At 46.0% G+C, this 23,584-nt stretch overlaps 1 protein-coding gene across 5 annotated transcripts; it reads left to right on the top strand.

The window, feature by feature from the left end:
- Positions 1-1,714: 1,714 nt before the first annotated feature.
- On the top strand, positions 1,715-23,567 carry sbf1 (SET binding factor 1). Of its 5 annotated transcripts, none has more exons than XM_085902783.1 (43): positions 1,715-1,957; positions 7,321-7,412; positions 7,624-7,761; positions 7,850-7,966; positions 8,040-8,150; positions 8,383-8,457; positions 9,182-9,211; positions 10,343-10,448; positions 10,722-10,854; positions 10,935-11,043; positions 11,181-11,294; positions 12,208-12,285; positions 12,358-12,471; positions 12,550-12,678; positions 13,010-13,108; positions 13,175-13,382; positions 13,672-13,784; positions 13,879-14,028; positions 14,105-14,173; positions 14,249-14,410; positions 14,484-14,746; positions 14,819-14,991; positions 15,064-15,137; positions 15,732-15,924; positions 16,006-16,133; positions 16,252-16,427; positions 16,515-16,651; positions 16,730-16,937; positions 17,019-17,215; positions 17,281-17,418; positions 17,489-17,584; positions 18,025-18,099; positions 18,555-18,727; positions 19,079-19,255; positions 19,327-19,428; positions 19,495-19,680; positions 19,772-19,898; positions 19,966-20,096; positions 20,162-20,509; positions 20,600-20,805; positions 21,109-21,196; positions 21,316-21,447; positions 21,590-23,567. In XM_085902783.1, the coding sequence occupies exons 1-43, from the start codon at positions 1,903-1,905 to the stop codon at positions 21,686-21,688; spliced, it is 5,829 nt and encodes a 1,942-aa protein (XP_085758909.1). In that variant the 5' UTR covers positions 1,715-1,902; the 3' UTR covers positions 21,689-23,567. The 5 variants fall into 5 exon arrangements, with proteins under 5 accessions (XP_085758909.1, XP_085758908.1, XP_085758910.1 ...); XM_085902782.1 differs by having other exon boundaries at positions 7,844-7,966; XM_085902784.1 differs by lacking the exon at positions 9,182-9,211 and having other exon boundaries at positions 7,844-7,966.
- The last annotated feature ends 17 nt before the right edge of the window (positions 23,568-23,584 follow it).

The raw sequence follows: 23,584 nt of genomic DNA, 5'->3' as shown, positions 1-23,584 counted from the left end.
CAGACTAAACTAAGCTTCCAACTTCCCATCAGGCTCCTAAAATAAAAAAAATAACTAATCAATAAAAATCTTATTGACTCATGAACAAAAATCAAGTATGAAGCCCACGTTTTTTTTTTAATCACTGTTATGCAATTGGCCTCTGAAAACCTACAATGGTACTCTTCATTAACTCGATGCACCTTATGAATAAAATAAATGATATAAAATTAATAATTTCTAATTCTAAAATATTAAACGTGAATGTTTCTACTTAAAAAAGTGAAATACAACTGAACAGCACTTTAAAAGTAATTGTTGCTTACCACTAGAGGGAGCCCACACTTTGAGATAATATCAAATGTAGCCAGTCCTCTCAAATGATCAAAAAATTTAATTGAATCATTTCCTGCTGTACGTTTGGGACATGTAGTTACTTCCAAATTCATATTTCAGCAACAAAGCCCGCATTCCTTTTCCAGGATGTTTTGGGTAAAAACAAAGATTGTCACATTTCAAGAGTAGCGCCAGTTTAGTGTACACACACCGACAACATATCACGCTGCTCCAGTTAGCCGACAACATATCGGACATGTTATGAAGTGCATTTTTATGTTCAACCTCTTAGACGAGGCGCTAATATATGCATTTGGTTCACGCGGTACGCTTCACCTGCTTTCAGATTCGATGCTCGGTGTGCAAGAGACCTTCAAACCACATCCCGTCTATTTGTTAGCGTTCAGGAAGTCGCGTTTGTTGCATCCTGCAGACATTTTTTTTTTTTTTTTTTTTAAAGAGATGCCACTCAATTGCATTTCTATCCGTTAATACGACAAAATCAGTCCAAGATGCAAACTCGACTTGGGGGAGTCTGTGTTCCTCTCATCTTTCTCACCCTTTCTCTGTCTCTGGCAATTACTCAAGTTGAGGCTCAAGGTTGAGATAAAGTGCAAATATCCACAACCCGAGCCTGACCTTCCTGAAAATAGAAGGTAGCGCTACTATCTCCCGTTTTCGGTCAGTCATCAGGCAAACTTGTGTGAGAAACTCTTTGGGGAGTGTATAAAAAACAAACAAAAAATGCAGCATGTCATGCTTGGACATGTTTTAACTATAGGTGATAAGGACTTTGGGTCACAGGTGATAACGGAGGAAGTGTTGGAATTCTCCTGAGCGTGCAGCGGCGCTGACAAGCGAGGGTCACGCCACGCGGATGTGGCCCATCAGATCTTCCTCTTGTTCCGTTGACATGTTATCCGCCTACATACAACACGACATCATCGGCTCGTGGTTTCCTACCGTACTTTTCATACTTGAGGTGTTCATATCGTTAATTGTTTAGCGCTTGGTGCCATAGAATTGTGTTGAAGTGAGTTGAGGAGCTTCATTTAGACAGAAGTGGTGATTTGCTGCCATTTTGTACCATCTGAAGGCAATTATAAATCTTTTTAGAGGTGCTGGTAATTAAGAATTTTCATTATTTGTGGTGGGGCCTGATTCCCAGGGAATTGTGGGAAAAATATTGATGAACATATGACAGGGCAGGGGTCAATTGCATGGGACAGTGCCTGCCAACCCATAAAACAGGCTAGTTTCAAAAAGACAAAATACGTTTTAAAACCAGACTATCCTTGAGAGATTTTGTCAAATAAGTGCTAATAAAAAGTGTTTTAAATTGTGATAAAAATGTTTTAAATGTTTTCTAAATCAATTATGCGGCCCCTCCCTGAAAGTCCCTACTGCGCAGACTCGCTGCTCACGGCTGTCAGGGAAGGCAGACTGACAGTATGGCGGCGGGGTACAGCTGGAAGGATGCTACCGTTGCCAGCGATGTGGCCGTCGCCGGCAGGACGTAAATGGACTATTGACGGCGCTGAGAGAAGAGGAATAAACGCGAGAGACCCGTCGCCGTGAACGCCCGCCATGGCCCGGCTCGCCGACTACTTTGTGGTGGTCGGTTACGACCTCGACAAGCGAGGTGGGCGCTGCTGTTAGCCGCCTAGCATCAGCGGCCTATTATTAGCTTCGGGGAACTAGTAGGCGGGGATGGGCCGCACCGCCAATCACAACTCGCCGGCTCTGATAGCTGTTGGCCGGCCTTAGGCGTCTACTTTACACCGAGGACTCACTGGCAGCTCGGGATTAGTGTGTTTAGTTCCTAGCCAGCCTGACAGTTTCTCTTCGGCAGTTTTGGAAGTTACACGTTTAAAATTCATCTCAGAACGCCTCGTTGCTAGCTATTTGCACAGTTTCAACATGGACCTGTATGCTAATGTTGACAGTAAACTTAAAGCTAAGGAGTTGCTAATGTTAGCCGGGATCTGGCTGTTGATTCGGCTGCGACCCAAAACGATTTGATTCACCTGTTTTCATGCATTTTGCATTATGCCAAAGTATTGCATTTTCGTTTGAATTGAATGATTAAGAGTTTTGGTTGCATGGGGGGCTCCAAGCAACCGTACCTCAACTCGAAAAGCTCCTCAGATTTGTGCAAACTGCAAATCGATGTTTTTCCTCTCGGCTCCGTGGCTGATTGTTGTGTGTTTTGTCTGGATTAACCCAGATGGATTTGCCCCACCCGCCACCACCATCCTCCCTGCTCTGCTCCCTTGTGTTGTTGGGGACCTTGTTTGGACCGTTATCTGACCCCCCCCCCCCCCTTTTACCCTGAGCTCTGGCCTAGATCCTTGCAGTAGAATGGCTCGTTTAATCATGAAATATTCAACCCGCCTATCCACTGGTAGGATGCAGTTTGCAACGTGGTACAATCCAGCCCGCATATGATTTATTCACAGTAGTCAAATAGCAAAGCTCTGTACTCAAATCTTAACAGAGCAGTTTTCTGCTACCCTGAATGCACTTTTTTTTTTTTTTTTTTTTTTAGAATCTTTAGCCGTGAAGTTTAGTCGACTGCAGGATGTCATTACGTGGACAATGCGAACTCTGCAGAAACTCCCCTTCCTGTTCAAGCGAGCCCGTAACGTTACGGCCGACAGTGAAGCAGGCCATTTCAAATCATCTGGAAGCCAGACATGCTCGGATTTTAATGAATCACAACAGCCTTTGCCACGGAAAGCCAAACACTTTCAGTGCCGGGATGCCCCGTGATCGATTCCTGCAGAGTAGACGGGCATCGGAAGCTCCTTGTGAGGGTGACGCTGGAGAAAAATCTCAGCAGTAAACACCTCAAGATGACGCAGACAGGTTTAGCTCACCGTCGGTAGTGGGAAAAGTTAACAGCTGATCACAACTGAAGCCAAAGAGTCATTTGTGATCTGTGTATTTTAAAAATAAGTCAAAAGACTAATCTAATGTCCAATAAGAAAGTAGTAATTTGTCTTTGCATCAGCATCCTTGCATTTGTGATGCTTTCGAAATATATCTAGAGGCAACCTATTGGATATATCATTGATGTCTTTCAGGATTGCAATTTGTTTAAGGTTTAAAATGTTTACAGGCGATCATTACCAAAAGATGATCCGATTTACTTGTATTTACAAGCGGGCCAAAGTTTGGTTTGTCATCCTTGTTAAGTTCTCTCACTCCCTGTGTGTGTCAAAATAGCATCAAACCTAGAATGAACCAGTCCTCGATTATAAGAATACCAGGAATTCCGCTTTTCCTCTGGAGTCTAAATATTTCATGCATCCTGCCTGCCTCTGCGTGTGTGTTTATATGTGTGTGTCACTCGGCGACAACCTGGGGCAGTGACAGGTAGTCAGACAGGAGGGGGGGGGGCTTGCGTCATCGCCGCCACGCTCACGTGACCGACGCTAGCCGTGCCAAAATGTTAATTGTGGATATTATTTTGAGCCAAGATGGTGCTTGCGTGGACGTTAGTGTCCCGGGTGTGGTTCTCATTGCAAAAAAAAAAAAAAAGGGGTCCCTGGAGAAGCACCATTGTGTTTTGACAGAGCCGGCAGCCAATCGCCCGTGCCGTCTGAGACCCAAACAGGAAACTGCGAGAAAACCATGTTTTTTTTCTTTTTTATTTAGCTTAGCTTTTTACTTGTATTTTTATTTATTTTTTGCAGTAGAGTCTGAATGCAAGTTTGTTGTATTATTGATAGGTTAGTGTAAACGTGACTAATTTAGGTCACGCTCACATGCGTGAAATAACATGCACCAGAGCTACAATACAGGGCAAATTCTCAATTCAATTTAGATGATGGATTTTTGTAATATCTAAAAATACCAAATGTGAGCCCTCTTTTTTTTTTTTTTTTTTATTAAATAATTTAATAATTTTTTAAATTTGTTTAATTTTTGTGTATTTCTGCCAATTGATTCACCAGTTAGCCTCCCATTTTACATTCTTCTGTTATTGTTTTCATTTTTTTGGAAGCAATATCACGACAATATCAATAATAGCCGTTATTTAGGCCACTATTATCTTGCCATAAAATTTTCATAGCGTTTGATCTCCAGCTCAGATGCCGCGACGGTGTGGGATGTAAGACGAGGCTTCCGATCCTGCCAACGGTGCCTGCCTGTGGGCAGCCACTTCCTCTATTGCCTCCAGAGCAGGACTGCCGCCTTCCAAGCCCTCCTGAAATAACCCCCACAATCTGCCTTTCATAGCGAAGGTGGGGGGGGGGGCAAGAGGGACACACTCAACGCTTGTGTGTGTTGGCCGCTCACCCGTCGGCTCCTCGAACGGGCTTTGTGTTTGCTCGGTTGCCGCGGTAACGTCAACCCCACTTTGGACTGCGGGTTTGCCATGAGGGCTCGGCGCATACTGACCAGGAAGGCCTCGATATTTCATAGAAATATCATAGAATATTATAGAGCATAGAATATTATTTTTTTCCCCCCTTGTTGGATAAACTATGGCTTCTTAGCACTCAAAATGTGTCCACCAAAGTTGTGAGGATCCTAAAAATATGCTAGGCTGTAATTATGCCCGAATGCGGGTGTGTTAGGGATGCCCCCCCCCCCCTCCCCTCTTTGGTGTTGATGGCTTTCCTAGAATGTCAAGAATTTCTCCAAGTCCTTTTCAGACAAAGGCTGAGTCAGGACTGCTCTGGTTAAGTTTTCTGGCGCTCAAGGGAGCAATCGTCCCCAAGGGAGGTATTTGCCACGTCTTGGGAAGTTTTAGATTTGAAGATAGGTAGGTGGGGAGTGGGGGGGTTGTTGGGCTTATGATCTGGCCAACCTTATGGTCTTGGTTAAAAAAGAAAAGCCCCTCCTGTTCTTTTGAATCCACCCAGTCCTGTGATTCACCAGGGGAGTCAGCTTAGAGGCATGCAAATTGCATGATGAAAAATTCTGCAATTCTATCAGGCAACTCGCCATTGGTTCTAATTATGGTCAAAGTGCCGATGTATTATTTTGCACATTAGATATGTCCCTTTCTCCTACTCGGGAGGGTTCTAATCTCATCTAAGACCTACGTCTGGTCTGAGTAAATGGATCAGATCTTGTCGGACGGGTTCGAGTTAGACTTCATTGTACTGTAATGGCGTTCAGTTTGAATCAGCTCTTATCTAAATCATTCGCCACCGTCCATTAGGTAGCACTTAGAAGCATCTTCCATTCCACGCTCACGTTATTAATAATCAGCCTGTACTTATCAAACGCATTTTTGTCGCGGGCCGCTTCGTCGTCATATTTTCCTTTGGAGGGCCGTTAGAACTGTCAACCCAAATAAATGTATGGATGTCTCACATTCTATACACAGTCTAGGCTTTTTAAAAATATTTAAAAAGAAAAATGGTAATAAAAATGGCTAGAAACGATTATTTTAAAGGTGAAGACAATTTGCAATTTTAGTATTGACACAAAGTCGATGCATAATTTGTCTTCGCGGGCCAAATAGAATTACACTAAGGGACATATCCGGCCCACGGGCCAGCGTTTGACACCACCATTGTAGTCCGTCAACTGGACCCGCTTTACAAAGTCATGAATGAGCAACCGGTGTGAACGCGAGTAACCTTTTGCAATTTCTAGTATGTCTAGTAGTGCTCGCTCCCTTGTTGGTGTGTTTCCTCTCCTGGAAGGCCTTTTTTGTTTTGGCGGATCCAGGAGAAGAGGAGGGGGAGGTTCATTTTGCAGGAAGGATGTGCTGAAGTGCTTTTTGCACAAAGAACATGTTCTACATTGTCTCCTGGGTGACAATGTTGTCAGATGAAAGTTTTGTTTTTTTTCTGCTTCCATTTGTTTGGTTTTGAAACGCTCGCCTGGCTGTGCCTCGGGTTTTATTTTCATCGAGGCTTGCCGCTATCACACAAAGATGCTAATCAAGTGTCATGAGCGTGTCGTTTCAAGGAAACCAAGATCCCTTTAAGTTCCATTCACGCTTGTTTATATATAAATCGGGTGAAAGAATTGACTTTTTTTTTCACTTTGGCTCTCCATCTTCATTTTGATCTTATTTCAGATCTCCCCGCATGCAGTTTTCAAGAGAGTCGCCATGGAAACTGCCTATTGTCGCGACGTCACTGTGGTTTTTTGAAGCTTTTGAAACCAGAAGTTGCGGTCTGGCTTCAAACAAAATCAAGTCGCACACAGTCCAAAGAATGAGCCACACAATCCTTTTCAACTGATTACTACTGTTCAGTGATCACATGACCGGTCCTTTTTCTTTTTTTTTTTTTCCTTTTTTCCCCTGTGTCATAGTTTGACTGGTATTAGTCATCTTCATGTGGAGTCATGTGCGTTCCGTTGTGCACGATCCTGCCACCAACCCACTTCCTCAGACACTTCAAATCTCAAACAAGGCTTGGGTGAATTTTTTGACATCCATTGTTTTTGAAAATGGTCCCAGTGCAAGCGTCCGTCCCTTGGCGAATACGCTTATTAATAGTTCACTTGAGAGAGGCGATGACTAGAGGCTAGCCTTGTGTGTTTTGGTGGCTGGCCCACTTTGTGTATTGTCAGTTGCAGTTTTTTCTTTTTTTTTTCTAAATGTCTTAATTTATCTGAAACACTGGATGCGTTTCTGAAGTCTGTCCTCCGCGCGCAGATGAATGCGGTTACTGTATTTCGACGCACGCCGGGTATCCGATAGAACTAAGCTGAAAGACCGGCTTGTGGCTGTTACATAAGTCGGCCTGTTTTGCCCCATTGTGCCGCTTCCGTGAGCCAGACGACCCAAGCGCGACCTCATTAACCAGTCGCCCCCAAATGCAAATGTTGCGTATTGATGCTATACACCGACACGCAGTAGCGCCATTATTTACAAGTTGAATTTGTTTTGACTCACTCGTATGAAACTTTTTGCACAATGAGGAGGAGACCGTAGGAACACGCGGGGGCTACTTTGAAAGCAGTCGAAAGAAAACAAACCGATGTCAAGTGATTGACCTCTATATCGCTTCCATTTCTTTTCCCCTGTAGTGGAAGGCGAAGGCGAGGGTCAAGGTCGCATTCTCCAGCGGTTTCCTGAGAAAGACTGGGAGGACAGCCCGTTCCCACAAGGCGTAGAGCTGGTAAGTGGACATCTGAAGATGTACGTTGGCCAGAACAGGAAGGACACTCCACTTTGTCAAGGTCTGCCGCATTAAAAGCTCCCAAATTGTTAAACGATATTTATATTGAGTAATATTTTGACCTAGTTTTTTTAAACGACAAACAAGAAGTATAATTTAAAAAAAAAAAAGTCCACTTTTTTATTTTTTTTGTTCTTTTCCCATCGCGCAGTTCTGCCAACCCAGCGGTTGGCAGCTGGTCCCCGAGCGTCAACCCGCCTCCTTCTTCGTAGCAGTTTTGACCGACATTAACTCTGAGCGTCACTACTGCGCCTGCTTCACTTTCTGGGAGAGCCACGACAACCCACAAGTAAGAATACGATTGTTATCCGATCCATGCCCGAGGCTGGACCATGTCAATTTTTTTTTACATCCACCGCCGTTGTGTTAAGCTGCAGAAGACGCGGGACGTGGACGAGGTAGACGAGGAGCCCACCATCATCCAGCCGGCTCAGGTCTTTGCCCCCAAGAGTCTGGTCCTGGTGTCTCGGTTGGACTACACGGATGTTTTCAGGGTATGGTGCCTTTAATTAAGGCTGTACGAATTTTTTTTGACCAACTTCCATGTTCCCTCATTCCCCCGAGCAGAACTCCCTGGCCTTGGTCTACACCGTCCACGTAGAAGGCCTGACTGTCCCCTTAGAGACGGTCATCGGGAATCTACTCACATGCATCATCCCCATCGCCGGAGGCTCCCAGGTAACGCCTGACTCTTTTTTTTTTTTTTCTGCACGCCTGACAACCTCAAAAAAGTCAATATGACATTCTTCACGCTACATCTGTATCAGCACTTGGGCTTTTTTTTTTTTTTTTTCCCTCTCGGTTTGGTTTTGTAGGCTGACGTTGGTGTTGTGTTGGATTCCAAAGTGTCTTTTTGTAAGATTAAATGTGACCCCGCCCTCGACTGTACACTGGTTCCTTTGTGTTACAGATAGAGTCCCCAGTTTGTAGTTTAGACCAAGTTCCGCAGGTCCTGGCCTGTGACTGGCTGCTGGCCTGTCTCCAGGTAACGTCGATCGACCGAGCTCTCTGCCAATCAAAGAGCCGGCCGGCCGGCCGGCACCGTGTTGATTCTGCTCAAATCACATCTTTAAGGAATGTCGCCCTTTCTCGTAGTAATTTCAAATTGTGTGTTGATAATAGCGCTACAGCTTTTTTTTTTGTGTGCGTTCGGGCAGCGAGTCGTCGATCATTGTCATCCACGTTGCCTCTCACCATTGTGACGAATGGCCTGGAGTTTTATGTTTGGCTAACAAAAACACGCAGCACGCGCTCTAACCTCAGCCGGGCCGGTTGTCGTCTAGTTGCTAGGTGACCATATGGGATGGCAGATGGCTTCCTACGGGGCAGTCTGAATGGACAAATCACATGTAATCAGTCTTAACGCACGGAATGCACATGTATCAACGTGAACGTATTGCATGACATGCAGCGTGCGGCTTTGTGATTTCGAAATCTTTTAAGGGTTGTCTTTTGCAGAACGATTTTTACAGTTGTATTAATTAGAGGACAAACGATATGAATGAATAGACTGTAAAGTCATCGTTTGCTGCTTCACTGTTTGTGTTTTCTTTGCATTTGTATGGTTGTTTCCCAACTTTGGGGTTGGATTTGAGTCAGTTTGAGATAATTTTGCAGCCACGTGGTTGGTTCTAATCTGTGGGTTGCTTTTTCTATGCCTCTCTCTCTCTCTTTATTTTTTTGTCTCTCTCTTCCGGGTGCTTATGTAGCCAGGCCAGGAGGAGAGAGTGGACAGTTTGGTACGCCCGCTTGACTTTATTCTCCTGGAAGCTTTTCTTTTTCTTCACCACAAATCAAGCCCCCTATGCACCCCCCCTCCCTCGGCAACATAAATATGTGATTAACAGCTGATCATTACTTTTAGCATATAAAACTGCCAATGTTGTCGTTGATTTGATCCATGAGTGTCAAATGGATTTTTTCCGGGAGTCATTTCAACTAATGTCCATGCCAGATGATTTCATTCCATTTTTTTTTCCTTCTAGAATAAAAATTGTAAAACCTATGACATCGCAAACAGGCCAAATTCATTTTGCAGCAAGGGATGGTTTTTTTTTTCTTCTTTTATTCGCCATTGCTAAAATGTGGATGGAATCACAGTTTGAGACTTGAGTTCAATACTCCTCATGATCAGTTGTTAGATGACATAATTGCTTTGCTAAGCGCTTGCCTGTCGCCGTCCAAGTGACGGCTGCTTCTGCGTCTTGATGTCATTTTTGCTCTTTCAGAAATGACTGCACTTAGAATATGCAAACTCTGATCAAATGTCATCCAATTCTTCTCTGCTTGTGTGCCTGACCCGTTTTTTGCTACTTTGATTTTTCGGCATACAAACTTCGCAGGCTAATCGATATGTTTTTGCCTTGGCTGTCTGTCAAAGACCAAATCATTTATCCCCCAAATGTCCCTTTCAATTATCAATACATTAACCCATTAGGAATAATCTTTTTGTTTGTTGCTGTTTAAACTATTCTATCGTTCTAACCTGTCACAATTTTCACCTTGTCACACTTCAAGGCCTCAAATGAAGTCATCCATGCACGTCTAATGCGATTACACCAACAATGGCAAACCGCCGAAGCGTTACACTTTCCATATCAGTGGCAAGTCCGCCATGAAGATCCGTTGACACGGTGGCTTTCCACCTCTGTCCTGTTTTTGCGATCAGCTGGAATGGCTTGTTTGTCACGTACCTGCTAAGCTTCTGGAATTCTGCCGTCTCGATTGTGCTGATTCACGCTTCTCTGTCAAACCCACGCCCACATTGCTCTTTCTAAGAAACGACACCCGCTTTGTTGTTTTGCTTTTTTTTTTCAAAACCCGCATAAACCCACATCCCCTTTTAACGGCTCCTATTTCTTTGTCCGTAGCGGACCATCACATTAGGCGCCGGAGACCGGCAAGTTATCCAGACTCCCATCAATGACTCGCTACCCGTCAGCGGCAGCAGCGTGGCGCAGCTGTTCCGGCAGCTCGGTAGGGACAATTGTAACATAGCGACGACACTACACCACCATCATTTCCTGATTTTTATCTCGGGGAGTTTGGTTTTAGCCGCTCCTGATTATCAGGCGGCATCTCTTCCGCCCTAACTGTATTATTTACCGTACGTATTGTCCCGTCGATTATTTTGTTTTGTGTCACAAGACATATTCATTATGAAACGCCAAAACACACATTTAGCATTGGATATGTTGTCCCTCTTTTTTTTTTTTTCCCTAATGAGAATTGTGCTCCGATTTCCCGTAGGGATCATCAACGTGCTGTACCTGTTCTGTGCCGCCCTGACGGAACACAAAATCCTGTTCCTGTCTAGCAGTTACCAGCGGCTAACGGACGCCTGCCGGGGATTGCTAGCTATCATGTTCCCCCTCAAATACAGGTACGTCCTCCGCTTAACATCCCCCGTCCCTCCTCTTGTGTTTTGTATTCCAACGCTGAGCGATCTTTGTGTCTCCGCAGCTTCACATACGTTCCTATCCTGCCTGGCAAACTGCTGGAGGTCCTGAGCACTCCCACTCCTTTTATAATCGGCGTCAACTCGTTTTTTCGATCCGAGACACAAGAACTGGTGAGTTCTCGTCACTGTCACGGTATCACAAAGAATATTGTGGACGTTATTGTTTACGTAGCTAGCTAGCGCCACGCCTAGCTACCGACACTAAAAATATTTTTTGCATTTTTTTTTTTTTCTCCTGTATTTTGTAGTTGGATGTCATCATCGCTGACCTGGACGGTGGCACCGTCACCATCCCGGAGTGCGTTCACATCTCCCTCCTGCCTGAGCCGCTCCTCCAGCAGACTCAGACGGCACTCTCCATGGTAAGGGAGAAGCGTTTCTTTTGACGTTTTGGTCGCAAGACGGACAAAAAGGAAGCGGTAAAATGTTTTATAGCTGAGCGGCTGTGTCAATATTTGTTTTCATTTTCTCAAGAGGCATGTTTGAATTTTTCGACGTGATCGGTACGCGAAGGAATTTCTCTCACCGAAGTGTGAAGAGACATTTAAAAATGCTTTTAGCTAATTTGCAAGGCTGCTTATTCTATTTTTGCGTCGTCAGCATTCTGGCCTCTCCTTTCTTGAAAGATGAAGGACGGCGACTATGTTTCGCTGTGCTGGTCATGTCGTGGAGCGACGTAACCACACACAAAAAATGTCTTTCCACCGCATGAAGCTATTTACAATATCTCCACCGTGTCATTACACAACATTAGGCAACATGAAAAGCCACTAATTCATGGTGAAACTTCATCTGACTCATCAACTTGTACAACAAATGGCATCGTGTTTGAGAACTTGCCGCAAGTGCGTGTGATCTGTTTAAAAAAAAAAAAAAGAAAATCAACATAATATAAGCAAACGCTAATGTAAGAGGCCTTTCGTCCCCAAAACATAAACATAATTACGAAACGGGAAAAGCGACGGATCTTGTCTCTGATAGGCAGCTTTAATTTTTAAGCTTATCTGTAAAGTTTTCATGGAAGAGATAGAATCTGGTGAGCGGGATGCATGCGGGAGCCATGATGCTATAGATTGTTGGTAGGCAACCCTAAAGCTAGGCTTACCTGCGTCCAGGAAGAGAGATGAACGCAGATGAAAATATTTATGACTTTACATTGATGATATTGTTGTGTTTTCTTTGAAGAGGGATTATTAAAATCCGCTTCCAAGTATTGATAACATTTCCTAATGAGTGATGAGTGTTCAATCTATTCGTGTGTTTTTTTGTTTGCAGGTTTTGGATCCTGAATTGGAAGTTGCCGATCACGCCTTCCCGCCTCAGTCCTCGCTACCTTCGGCACCCAAAATCCAGGTGAGATTATTTTTTTTTTGCAGTCCGGCCTTGATTGGGATGTGTTAAGATAGACTGCCATGTGTGTCTCAGGATAAGGAGATCCGGGCAATCTTCCTGTGGCTGTTTGCTCAGCTTTTCCAAGGTTATCGCTGGTGTTTACATATCATCCGCATTCACCCGGAACCAGTTATCCGCTTCCATAAGGTACGACGGTCATCCAAATTTAGGCCACAAATTGGATTTAAGAATAAGGCTGATTTTGTTTTTGTTTTTCCCCTGCAGGCGGCCTTCCTCGGCCAACGAGCGTTGACGGAGGACGACTTCCTCATGAAGGTGTTGGACGGCATGGCGTTCGCAGGCTTCGTATCAGAGAGGGGCCCTCCCTACAGAGCAACGGATTTGTTTGATGAAGTGAGTTTGTACAAGAATTTCCTCGCACACACATTTTTACCATTGGCATTGAGATTTCACCTACTTTTATAAAAGTCAAACCAAGCAGTTTTTATTCCCAAGAGGAGAATACAAACTTTGTCGTTGACAACATAAATACACACAGAGTGAACTCTGCATTTTTGCGGTTTGGTGTTCATTTTTGGGAACCTATCCACTGCTATTTCCTGAGAAACTCAAAATTTGCCATCTGGTGGCAACTTGGTGTCAAGGAACCAGGTTGAAGTGTGTTAAGGAGTTTCATTTAGTACCTTGTGTGTTTTTAAACATGGACTCTCTTTTGTTCCTATAGCTGGTAGCCAATGAGGTGGAGAGGATACGACAAGAAGAGACCTCGCCACACAAAGTCATGAACCACATCAAGGAGTTGGCCGAGCAGCTATTTAAAAATGTATGTCTCAAGATGAAATATTAGATTTGCGTGTAAACCCACTCATGTGTCATTTTCACTCTCTAGGAGAACCCCTACCCGGCAGTGACCATGCACAAAGTCCAGCGGCCGTCGGAAAACGGCCAGAAAGCCACTCAGAGTCAGACCCCCTTCCCCGTCCTGGATGAGGTGACGGTACAGCTTTTTATCGATCACGCCACTGCCAAACTCAAGACGGCGCCGCCGGTAGTCAAGGCAGATGTCAAGAGCATGGTGCCGTCCGGACCCCCGTTGGGTGAGCTGGGTTTCAAATGCATACGGAGAGCCACAAATGAAAGTTTCTTTGATGATTGGATCATATATATTTTTTTTTTTTATCGTTTGGTCCTCAGAGGACTTAAATGCCTCATAATGGGGGGGAAAAAGGCTCCTCACCCACTGCGTTAAAGTTTTTAGAGGTGTAACTTAATCATCAGCACTTCCTGCCTTCAAACTTCTCCTGCTCTCTCAGCATGTGTTTAATGGGCTTCATTTTGAAGTGCCACAGTGATATATGAGCCTTACACGTGGGCCGGCTTCCGCAGGAGACATGGTGGACCGGAACAGCAACGTGATGGCCAACAGCGCCCGCCGGCTGGAGGTTGTTCGGAATTGCATCACACACATCTTTGAGAACAAAATGCTGGAGGCCAAGAAGGTGCGAATGATTCATTGGCAGACTTTCAAAAGTTGGACCGTTGTAACTTTTGCAATTGTGGAAACCAAAACGTCTTTGCGCCTTCCTTTTGCAGCTGATGCCAGCTGTACTTCGAGCTTTGAAGGGTCGGGCAGCTCGAGTGTGTTTGACTCAGGAGCTCAATCAGCACGTCTTACAGAACCGAGCGGTTCTGGATGACCAACAATTCGACTATGTCGTCCGAATGATGAACTGCACCTTACAGGTATGTAACTTTGATACACGATATGCCGTCTTCCTCATTATTTGTTTTACAAGCATGGTTTTCTCTTCCTCTTTAGGACTGCTCGCACATAGACGAACATGGCATTGCAGCGGCTCTCCTGCCATTGGTCACGGCCTTTTGCAGAGTACGTTCGTCAATCAGTCCACATTCTTCTGAACACAACAAAGCCTGATGTTTATTGTCTTTGTTGGTCTGACAGAAATTAGGGGCAGGCATCACTCAGTTTGCATACAGCTGCGTACAGGAGCACACGGTGTGGACCAACATGCAGTTCTGGGAGGCTATGTTCTACAGCGACGTACAAAACCACATCAGGGCACTTTACCTAGAGACGGAAGACGGGGAGCATCAGAACCACAATGTGAGGACGATAGCGAATCGTCGCGATCTCATAAATGACCCGTCGTTAACAAACCTGACGTGTTTATCCACAGGAGCAGCAGGAGGGATCAAGCGGGCGGGAAGTCGGCGCCCTGGAGCTGGCGTCGGAGCAGAGCCGCCTGTGGCCGACGCTCGGGAAGGACATGCAGGCGGAGCGCGTGCAGAAGGAGGAGAGCACCGTGTTCAGCCAGGCCATCCACTACGCCAACAGGATGAGCTACCTGCTGCTGCCGCTGGACACCAGCAAGAACCGACTGCTCAGGAGCTCGGGGCTCGCCGACGTGGAGAGCGTCAGCAACAGCTACGTGACCAACAGGTAAGGATGGGGGATCACTCTCGTAGCCTTCAGATCGTTGCAATTCAAGGGCTCTTTTGCTTCGTCTGGTAGTATTGCGGGCAGCATGGCCGAGAGTTACGACACAGAGAGCGGCTTCGAGGACGCCGAGAGCTCCGACGTGGCCAACTCGGTGGTGCGTTTCATCAACCGCTTCGTGGACAAAGTCTGCAATGAGAGCGGCGTGACCAACGAGCACCTGAAGGCTCTTCACACCATGATACCGGGTATCACTCTTCGCATTCAATTCAAAAGGCGTGGTTTACCCCGTGCTTACACTTCTTGTCGTTTGATTGCAGATATCGTTCAGATGCACATCGAGACGTTGGACGCGGTCCACCGCGAGAGTAAACGACTGCCGCCGATCCAAAAGGTAACCAATTCCTATTTTTACGCCCCGCTGGAGAAAGGCCACGCGGAGCGAGCCCGGCCAGTCCCGCCTACTTCCCTCTCCAGCAATGCCTACCGCTCAGACCCGCGGTGTCACGCCAGGTATGTTTGTGACTCGCAAGGACAACTGAGCAAAGCATGCTGGGTGACGATTGCTCTCCTGTCTTGAGCTAAAGTGCGTGCCTTCATTACGAAGGGTGACCTCAGTCGGTGTGATGGAGAGGGATGGGGAGTGCTAGTCAAAATTAAAAAAAATAAATAAAAAAAAACACGCAAAACATTATTCATCAGCTGTAAAAATAACAAATATATATATATAGGAAAATAAAAGATATAATTATTTTTTGCTATGAAACCAACCATACTCACACGCATGGTTGTGAAGCATGTTTGGTACAAGCCATGAAAATTAAAATTTTCAATTATGATCAAAGTGGTAAAATAAAATGCATGGTTGCCGCTCTGCCGCCCCTTTCTCCACTTTCAGCCTCCTTGGCCTCACGTGTGTTCTTTCAGCGTCAGCCACATTAATTCCAACCTCATCTCGCTCCATCTCCGTTCTCTCCCCACACCCCAGCCCAAGCTGCTGAGGCCGACCCTTTTGACAGGCGAGGAGCTGGTGATGGACGGCATGCGCGTTTACCTCATTCCAGACGGGCGCGAGGAGGCCACCGGCATGATGGGAGGTCCGCCCCTGCTCCCCGCGGAGGGCGCCATCTTCCTCACCACTTACCGGCTCATCTTCAAGGGCACTCCCACCGACCCGCTTGGTGAGCACACGTGCAAATAGGACTCGTGTCGGTCCAAGTTGACGTGTGCGCACGTGGAAAATAAATGTTCCCATCCTGCAGTGGGCGAGCAGGTGGTGACCCGTTCCTTCCCCATCGCGTCATTGACCAAGGAGAAGAGAATCTCTGTCACGTTACCCATGGAGCAGATTGTTCAAGAGGGCTTACAGTTACGGTCCTGCACATTTCAGGTACCATTCAAATTTCGTTTCTATTATTAGGTTTTGACTTGAATCCAAGCTTTAGTGGGTTCACAAAATGTTTTAGCTGTATTGATGATAGACTGTGCTGATGTCACAATTTGCGTAGCTACTGAAGATCGTGTTTGACGAGGAGGTGGCGGCTGACCTGGCGGAGGTATTCAGGAAGCACATGCACAAGCTACGCTACCCGCAGCACGTGCAAGGAACGTTCGCCTTCACCGTCGGTCAGAGCAGCAAGCTGGTGGTGGAGCACAAGACCAAGGACAAGAACCAGTCACTCAGGTACGTAACGTACCGTGTCTCGTATGTATCAAAACCAAAATCGCGATCATCTAGGGAAGGATTTCAAGACGTTTTTGTTTGTCTCAGGACAATTTCCAAAAACCTGGTCAAAAGCGCTAAGCGGACCATCAACCGGCAGTATGTGGCGAAGAAGAAGTACTCACCGCCTACCTGGGAAAACAGGAGCAGCTTACAGTCGGAACTGGACGAGGATGAAATATCAGGTAAGCCGATGGTAAAACTCCCTTTGGTTCTTTCTGCGAATTTCTTTTTGTCAATTGATTTGCTCCTTGCGTCCACAGTCTCGGAGGAGGTGGAGCAGAGCTCCCTGACGCTGTCCTCCACCATCCGCTCTTCAGACAGACAGACCATGAGCAACGTGGTGGAGCGAGCGTGTTGCCGCGACTACCAGCGCATGGGCCTGGGCACGTTGAGCAACAGTTTGACCCGCTCCAAAAACGAGCCCTTTCGAATTTCAACCGTCAACCGCATGTACACGGTGTGCAGGAGGTACGTAAATCCACAGCGCAGCGTCTTCGGGGGATTGTGCACGCCAAGCGTCTTTGAGCCCGCCGTGTGTTTGCCTCGTAGCTATCCCGGCCTGCTCATCGTCCCGCAGAGCATTCCGGATTCCACCATCCAGAGAATCTGCCGCTGCTACCGGCAGAACCGCTTTCCCGTGGTTTGCTGGCGGAATTCCCGGACCAAAGCTGTGCTCCTGCGATCGGCGGGCCTCCACGCAAAAGGGGTGGTGGGCTTTTTTAAATCTCCCAATGCCCCGACTTCAGGTACTTCTTTTCGGAAACAAAGGCTCGGATGATGATTTCTATTCACTGCCTGTTTTTGTTCGCAGTGCCCTCCCAGGCAGACTCCACTAGTCTAGAGCAGGAGAAATACCTGCAGGCCATTATTAGCTCCATGCCCTCTTATAGCGAGAACAGTGGCAGGAACACGCTCAGCGGCTTCACCTCAACACACATGAGTGCTTCAGGTGAGCGCTACTAACGGCGAGACGCCACGAGCCGCTCCCTCCCCAAGCTGACCACGGCTTCTGCTCACAGACTCGTCGGATAAGCTGCGGCAGCCAAAGATTGGCGCTCTGATGAAACAAGTGATGGGTGCCAAGGATGATGTGCCCGGAACCTTCAGCAGAGGAGGTGAGACGCGTGTGTGTGTGTTTGTGTTTGTGGTGCAATCTTTCGGCCCCCATGAAGTCTATTTTCAAATCCACTTGCGTCATTATGGCTTGATTTACCCTGTTTGGCTCAAATGACACAATTTCAATTAGGTTTTCTTTCTATTGGTACAATTCGGTCAAAGAAACAAATGGTTTTTAAAAAAAAAAAAAAAAATCCGATACGTATGAGCACACAAACCCGACACACAGTGGTGCCTTGACTTTTTGGATTTAATTTGTTCCATTCCTCATTGGTTTGAATATAAATGCAATGAAATGCATGCACACCCAGTTTTTTTCTGAACTATTTGTACCTCAAGGCACCATTGTAAAAGTATTCAATCAAAACCTGCAGTGTGTATCCAGCCTGCGACTGCGCCACACGGGAGGCTCAATGGTCTTTATCTTTTTTGACCTCAGCTCTTAGTCAAAGGGCCAAAGTCATCTCCCTCTCTCAGCCCAAAATGTCTGGCAAGGCCAGGAACTCTACCAGAGGTACAGTAGGCCACGCCCACCTTGCCTCCCCTGCAACTAATCAAATCTCTTGAACAGAATCGCCCGTGTGTCTTCCGTCATCCCTGGTCGTGTTGTGTATCTCTGGACTAATGGTCTCTGCGTGACTGTTTTTTGTCAATCTGAGCTCTACCGTTGTGTGTGCGTGTGTGTGCATGCTGCCACCGCAGCTCGACTGTGCGACGTCCTCAATGTTGTTTCACGTGTGATTTTTTTTTATTTTGATTTTTTTCTCTTTGAGCTGTATCAAACTACATGTAGCAAACTGGTTTTGGGTTGTTCTCTTTCACTTCTATCTTGTTTAGCAGCATGGCTATTAGGATGATGGATGGGAAAAAAAAAAAAACGTGTGCCTGACTGAAATCAAAGGTTTCCTGATCATACGAAAGATTCTGTTTTCATGTCGTGATTCAGATGATTGTATGCGTGTGTGGCAGGGAAATGGGGGAGCATCCGAGGCAGCGGGCGTCTCAGCGCCTACAACCCAGACGTGGGCACGCGTCTCGCTGGGAAAGAGTCACCGCAGCCCAATGGCGGGCCCAGTGAAGCCTTGTTCCTTCGCCAGCACAGGGTGTACCTCTACATTATCGGGGACAAGGCCCAGCTCAAGGTGAAAAGTGGGGGAAATCTGAGAATGTACCGCTCAATTAATTAGATAATCAATATTGATTGAGCAAAAGTTCATAATGTCTATACACAAAAGTGTTTGTAGTTCCCTGTAAATACCACAAGATGGCGCCAAAGCACATGCTATCTCTCACTTGCTATGGCCTGACTAAAGCTCCTTCACTCACTGAAATGTTTTTGTTTGGAAAGCAAGTGATAGCAAACCAGAATAGAATTCATAAAATATTAAATAGGTCATATCTAACATTTGTGGGATATATCCTTGAGCTACTATAGTTCCCTTTAGAAGCGATAGTCTTGTTTCATTGGGACCTTGGTGTGTTGTGTCTTTCAGGGTGGGAAGCAGGACTCCTTCCAGCAGTGGGAGGTGGTGCCCATCGAGGTGTGCGACGTGCGGCAGGTGAAGAACAGCTTCAAGAAGCTGATGAAGGCCTGCGTGCCCAGCTCCGCCTCCTTGGACTCCAGCACCAATTTCCTGCGCTGCCTGGAAGATTCGGAGTGGATGGTGCTGGTAAGTTATTACCAAGTGGAAATTGGGAAAAAATATTTATATATTAAGTATTTGCATGTCTGTGTGTATAGCTGCACAGGGTGCTACAGGTGTCCGTCCTGGTGGTGGAGCTGCTGGACACGGGATCATCCGTCATGGTCAGCCTGGAGGACGGCTGGGACGTCACCACCCAGGTTTGGAGACGTCGAAAACAAACTCGCCGCGTCCTCCGCGAGCTCAACGCCGCGTTGCGTCTCCAGGTGGTGTCGTTGGTGCAGCTGCTGTCCGACCCCTACTACCGGACGTTTGACGGATTCCGGCTTCTGGTGGAGAAGGAGTGGCTGTCGTTCGGCCACAGGTTCAGCCAGCGCGGCGCGCAGACGCTCGGCAGCCAGAGCAGCGGGTTCACCCCCGTCTTCCTGCAGTTCCTGGACTGTGTGCATCAAGTGCGTATTTCAGATATCTCAATGTCGCTCGTGTCAGCACAGATGACTTTGGATGATGATCGGTAAATCTGTCGGATCCCTTCTTCCTCAGATCCATCTACAGTTCCCCATGGAATTCGAGTTCAGCCAGTACTACCTGAAGTTCCTGGCCTATCACTACGTGTCCAACCGTTTCCGCACCTTCCTGCTCGACTCGGACTACGAGCGCATTGAACTCGGTACCGTCTTTAGTCATGGCAATGTGGCATTCTTTTTTTTTTTTTTTAACTTCGTTTTCTTTCACAGGAGTCCTCTATGAGGAAAAAGGTGAGAGGAGAACTCCTCAGGTTTGCAAGTCCGTGTGGGACTACATCGACCGGCTTAACAAGAAGACGCCGGTCTTCTTCAACTACATGTTCGCACCAGAGGACGATGAGGTTAGCACACTTTTTATTTTTGCTGCATGTTTGGAAAATGTTTAACTGATTTAATTCTTGCACAGGTACTCCGGCCATACACCTTTATCTCCAACCTGAAAGTGTGGGACTACTACACGGAGGAGACGCTCTCGGAGGGGCCGTCGTACGATTGGGAGCTGCGGGGACGCCAGGATCGGACGGCGGCGGAGGAGACGCCCGACAAGCCCGACAGCGGCGCGCCAAAGTCGCGGCGGCGCGCCGTCTGGCCGTGCTACGACAGCCTGAGCAAAACGTTGCCCGACGCCATCACCAAGCTACTGCAGGAACTGCAGACGTTGGAGGGGGAACTCGGCCAGGTGTCTGAGAAGTGGAAGGACACGTGGGATAAGATCAAGGCCGCTCAGAGGAACGAGGCCAAACTAGAGAGCAAGGTGGTACCAACCCCCCTCCCCCATTTTATTTTAACTGTATTAAATACAATAATAGTAAGGTAATAGTAATTTTTCTTTTTCCTCTTTTAGCCGTCGTTCTCCAGCTCGTTACTCATGTCCTCCAACCTGAGCCACCAGCGGCGTTCCCAGGGTGTCTACCTGCAGGAGAGCGGCGTGGGCTCCACCATCAACTTGGGCCTGGACTGCGAGGCGAGCGCCACTTCCACTCCGGTGGCGGGCCGCCCAAGCACCAGTACGCTCTACAGCCAGTTCCAGAGTACCGAGAGCGAGAACAGGTACGTGTTTTCTGGGACTGGGCAATTTTCAAAGTGCTCAGGAGCAGTCACATCTCAAATTGGTTTTCCTCGTTTAAATGAATAATCTGTTCCAGCATCTTTGAAAATATACTGACAAAAATGTGGTGTTTTTAATTTGGAAAATAGTAATCTATAGTATAATACTTCATAAATAGATACAATAAAATCAATTAGACTGTAAAGGATGAAACCTTTTGTGCATCATGATTTCGTTCTTGCTCGTTGAAATTGTGCTCCTGAGCAACTGTTGCCTCACATCGCTTTGCTTCTGTGTCACTCCAGAAGTTTCGAAGGCATTTTGTTCAAGAAAGGCGCTCTACTGAAACCATGGAAACCACGATGGTTTGTGCTGGACAAGACAAAACATCAGGTTGGAATATAGATGTTAACAATGGAGATGTATCATTGTAGTTCTGAATGAATTCGGTCTTTTATGGGAGACATTTTGCGGTAATGTGTTGTTGTTGTTTTTTTCTTCGTGTAACGCAGCTGCGGTATTACGAGAGCAGGCAGGACAAAGTGTGCAAAGGCGTCATTGAGTTGGCCGACGTGGAGTCCATCCTTCTGGGGACACCCACCATGGGAGCGCCCAAAAACATCGAGGAGAAAGCCTTCTTCGATGTGAGTCTCGCCCACGCATGAAAGTCTTTTTTTCTTTTTTGTCCTCATATTGGATGACTTGCCAAACAATCCCTAAAAGTCATCAAAAATGTTCGAAGCCTGAACTTTGTCCAACCTGCCCTCTCCCCCCCCCCTTCCCCAGCTGAAGACCACCAAACGAGTGTACAACTTTTGCGCCCAGGATAGCCTCAACGCTCAGCTGTGGATGGACAGTGTTCAGAGCTGCCTCTCGGACGCCTAGACGGGAGACGGCCCGCATTCTCGAACTTCAATATCTCAGTGTTTTTAGTAGAAAAGAAGAAAACAGAGGTGGGAGGGAAAAAAATAAATAAAAATAAAACGGCTGCGGTCCGACCACACGGAATCATTCCACGTCTTGTGCGACGCGTCCGGCATGAAGATTTCTTCCCGACTCTCCTTCTTACTAACCCTAGCCACCTTCCCCTTGTTCCAGATTTAACTTTGTAAAAAAAAAAAAACTCAAGGGGGGAATGACGGAGAAGCTGCCGGATCTCAGTTTGGGACCACCAGTGACGGTTCATGAAGGATTTTTTGTTTTTTTTGCCACCACAATCTCAAGAAAGATATACTGTGAAAGCCCATCAGAATCTCCTCTGCAAGTGTTTACAAAGTGGACAAAAAGCTCCCTTGACACTAACCACTATAAACAAACGTGTTAAGGGACAAAGAAGGAAAACAACAAAGACGTGATCCTACGGGATGAAAAAGACAGCTGCATTATGGAACTTATTTTGATTGAAACGCCAGAACTCCCACAAAAAATGCTACACCCTGAAGGCAACACAGGCACAAATGAATGGATTTGGTTGGGTGGCCTATCATATCTCTCATAATAATTATTAAAACCATTTGAGCTACTCCTCAGGGTGTGGACTGTGCAGTGGCCTTGTTCCAAGGTTCTCGGTTCGAATCCGGGCTTCTTGTGTCGACTGCATGTACTTCTCCTTCCTCCCACAAACATGCACATAAGGTCAATTGAAAACTCTAAAACGCCCATCGATGTGTGTGAGTACTTATTTGTCCTGACATCACACCCCAAAGTCTGCTGGCATAAGCTCAAGCTAACCCTAAAGAGGTGTAGAGATGAAAAAGGAGAAGACCTAGGATAGAACCTTGTGGAACCATCAGCAAGAAAAAAATCTAATGGTTGCTGGTGTGGGTTATAAAGCCTTATTAGTGAATTATACTCAAATTTCCCCAATTTATTTTTATTTTTTTTAAATCAGCACAAGCTAAAATTGAACGCGATTGTTGTTATCACTCAAATTAGTCGGAGCTATTCCTCAGGATGAAGGTGTAGCACAGTGGCCCCAAGTTTCTAGATTTGAATCTGGATTTACTGTGTGAGGTCATCAACTTCAAATTGTCCTTAAATGTGACTTGGAGTGGTCATTTGTCTATCACCATTGACTGGTGACCAGTCCAGGATGTACCCCGAAAAATGAATGAATGGAATAAGTATAAATTGAACTATTCGTCCGAATAGTTAGTCTACAATTCCCCTTGTAGGGATGCATTGAAGTCCCATAAACGTACATGTTAGTCACATGACCGTAATCCCTCAAACGCATCATCGTTCACCCGTGTTTTTCCCTTTGCACGCACATTGTTAAAATCTCTTCCCCACTATGTAAAATATCCTGCTGTGTTTGTTGAACATAACTTTTTTTTTTTTAAATTGTAGATTTTTCTTTTTGAGAGGGACCTTTTACCCCCTTTCTGTATATACTACCCCAGATTTGTATGTAACGTTTATAGTAGTAATTTATTTAACTTTTCCCTTTACAAAAGTTCCTCAAATACCACTTTTAAAATCTAGGAATTCAATGTGCCATTGGTTTATTTCTGTATTAATGTGACTAATGCTCTTTTTTTTTTTTTTTGTACCGTGCAAGTAAAACCCTTTTTTTGTTTTGTTTATTTTTCTTTTTTTAAACACAGTTGTCCTTATTCAGTTTCTACCATTCACACAAGAGTGGCAATGTGTGTTGTGAAATCCAGTGGGCTACTTTTTTTTTTTTTAATGGCTGATTGGATCAAACTGTTGCTAGAATGCAGTTGAAATAAATGTCTGACACATAAAGCCTTCGGAGGACTTATCTATTGACATTGATGA

The sequence above is a fragment of the Syngnathus leptorhynchus genome, chromosome 21 (genome assembly GCF_054491065.1).
Source record: "Syngnathus leptorhynchus isolate UIUO chromosome 21, UIUO_Slep, whole genome shotgun sequence".
Lineage (NCBI taxonomy): Eukaryota > Metazoa > Chordata > Actinopteri > Syngnathiformes > Syngnathidae > Syngnathus > Syngnathus leptorhynchus.
The sequence above is the reverse complement of the archived record's forward strand: the minus strand, read 5'-3'. Positions and strand labels throughout refer to the sequence as shown.